The sequence below is a fragment of the Vigna radiata genome, chromosome 11, assembly GCF_000741045.1.
Source record: "Vigna radiata var. radiata cultivar VC1973A chromosome 11, Vradiata_ver6, whole genome shotgun sequence".
Classification (NCBI taxonomy): domain Eukaryota; kingdom Viridiplantae; phylum Streptophyta; class Magnoliopsida; order Fabales; family Fabaceae; genus Vigna; species Vigna radiata.
The window spans coordinates 16,690,713-16,692,674 of NC_028361.1; the positions used below are offsets into that span (position 1 = coordinate 16,690,713).

General features: G+C 38.2%; 1 protein-coding gene across 1 annotated transcript; it reads right to left on the bottom strand.

Annotated features, from left to right (window-relative positions):
* Positions 1–681: 681 nt before the first annotated feature.
* Positions 682–1,845, bottom strand: LOC106776833 (peroxidase 5-like). Its single transcript, XM_014664298.2, has 2 exons — positions 1,532–1,845; positions 682–1,449 (listed from the first exon to the last, which is right to left on the bottom strand). The coding sequence occupies exons 1-2, from the start codon at positions 1,754–1,756 to the stop codon at positions 682–684; spliced, it is 993 nt and encodes a 330-aa protein (XP_014519784.1). The 5' UTR covers positions 1,757–1,845.
* Between the last annotated feature and the right edge of the window lie 117 nt (positions 1,846–1,962).

Below are 1,962 nucleotides of genomic sequence, written 5' to 3' on the forward strand. Positions count from 1 at the left end.
CATAATCGTTTGTGATTGATCAGTTTTAAATATTTTTTTAAAAGTAAATTCATACAAACCAAAAAAATTATGATATGTATTTTGTTGTCAAAAAGTTGTTAAAAAGTGTTGTTAAAATATCTAGGTACAAGTCTGCCATACACTTATCCACCATGGGAACCCAAGGAAAATGATATTTTAACACCATTTTTTGACANCATTTTGACACTGCACACGTGTCAAAATGTGGTTAGACGATTTCAAATTAAAAAAATTGAAGCAAGGGCATATTTGGAAGAGAAAAACCAAAGTTTTTTTTAATTTGAAATTGTCCAACTATATTTTGACACGTGTGCAGTGTCAAAATAGTGTAAAAAAAATGGTGTTAAAATATCATTTTCCGAAACCCAATGAGAATACCACAATTTGTTCCAACAAATGAAAACTTAAAATAAAGGATAATGATACTTAGACAATATTTTTTTTGACAATATTTGAACATTATTTTCATGTTTGATGATGTGAAATGGTTATATGGGAGATACTTAAAGAAAAAATGTTGATTACAAATAACATTACAATTGAATTTATGGAGAGAACTCTTACAAAATTAAAAGAAAGAAAGAATAAACAAGAATATCAAAATAAAATATGTATAAAGAGAATTGAACAAGAAGGAATGAAAGTGAGGGAGTTGGTGAATTAATTAACAAAGGTGCAATGGTTCCTGATCTCACCGTTGGAAGCAGTGAGGACATCAATGGAACCCATTTGAACCATTGCCTTGGCAAAGTTCTGAGACCAATTGGCAGGATGGTTGGCATTGCTAAGAACCAATTCCCTGGTGGATTGAGAGGTGAACAGCGTCTGATCCGATGTGAGCAAGCCTCGGTGGTTGATCAATCCATCGTAGTATTTGGTGTCCAAACGAATGGGAGTGGAAGGATCAAATGACACAGTTGGGTCTGAGATGGAAGGTGGCGCAGGACACTTTGTTTTCAAGGTTTCAGCGTAGGAAGACTCCATTGATGGGTCTTGCGGCAAGGTCTCATTGAAAGAGTACAACCGCTTAGAGAAGGAAGAACAATGCGACAAACCAATGGAATGGGCTCCTGAAAGTGTCACCATTTCATCTGCAGACAAACCCTTTCGTGAAAACCTACTCACAAGCTCATCGGCGCTCAGGGTTGGTGCAGGCAGATTCTCTCCCGCTTCATCGGCCACAGAGACACGACCGTCTCTGCGTCCTGTTGGAACGTCGTAGTTTATGCCACCCACTTTAAGAGCACTGTCTCTTGCTGCCAAGGCCAATATGTCTGCGCACGACACCGTTTTAGGACATGCAGCCTCCAACTGTGCCTTGGCGTCCTCAATCACTTCGAACCCACGCAAACTTGGGTTGTTGGCAAAATGGTCTCTTTCTGCTGGGTTACCTGGGGTAGATGCTAGCAACACGGAACCATCGCAGCCCTGAAGAAATATGCATAAATGAAATTCATGAGGGTGTTCTTTAATATGATTATATAGTTGAGAATTGAGTGATTGATTTTACCCTGACAAAGCAGTCATGGAAATGCATCCTTATGAGACCAGCTGCTATGCCTGAGTTTTCTGAAATGGCTTTGTTTACAGTACTTCTGACTATTTCCTCCGCAGATGGACATGTGGAGGCGTAGAAAGCCACTTTGAGAGACGCTGAGGCCAATGAAGAAACAGAAACTAGAATGAGAACCAAAGTTGAAATGATTGGAAGGAAGCGGAGAGTGATAATATCCATTGTTGCAAAAGGTGGTAGGAAGCTTAATTAGCAGAATATTGTATGAATGAAAGTAAGGTTAAGGAGAAGCTAAAATGAAAGAGTATTTATAGGTTGTTTTGAAAGATATGGTCATCAAAGTGTGTCTGCGGTTGAACTCTTCTCTTTTCTTCTTCAGCTTCAGTTTTTGTTTATTGTTTGATTATATGAAAATTATGATAACATAT

Coding starts and splice junctions, on each gene's coding strand:
- LOC106776833 (XM_014664298.2), bottom strand. CDS start 1,756: ATGGATATTATCACTCTCCGCTTCCTTCCAATCATTTCAACTTTGGTT. Junction 1,450..1,531: donor TCCATGACTGCTTTGTCAGG/GTAAAATCAATC, acceptor ATATTTCTTCAG/GGCTGCGATGGTTCCGTGTT.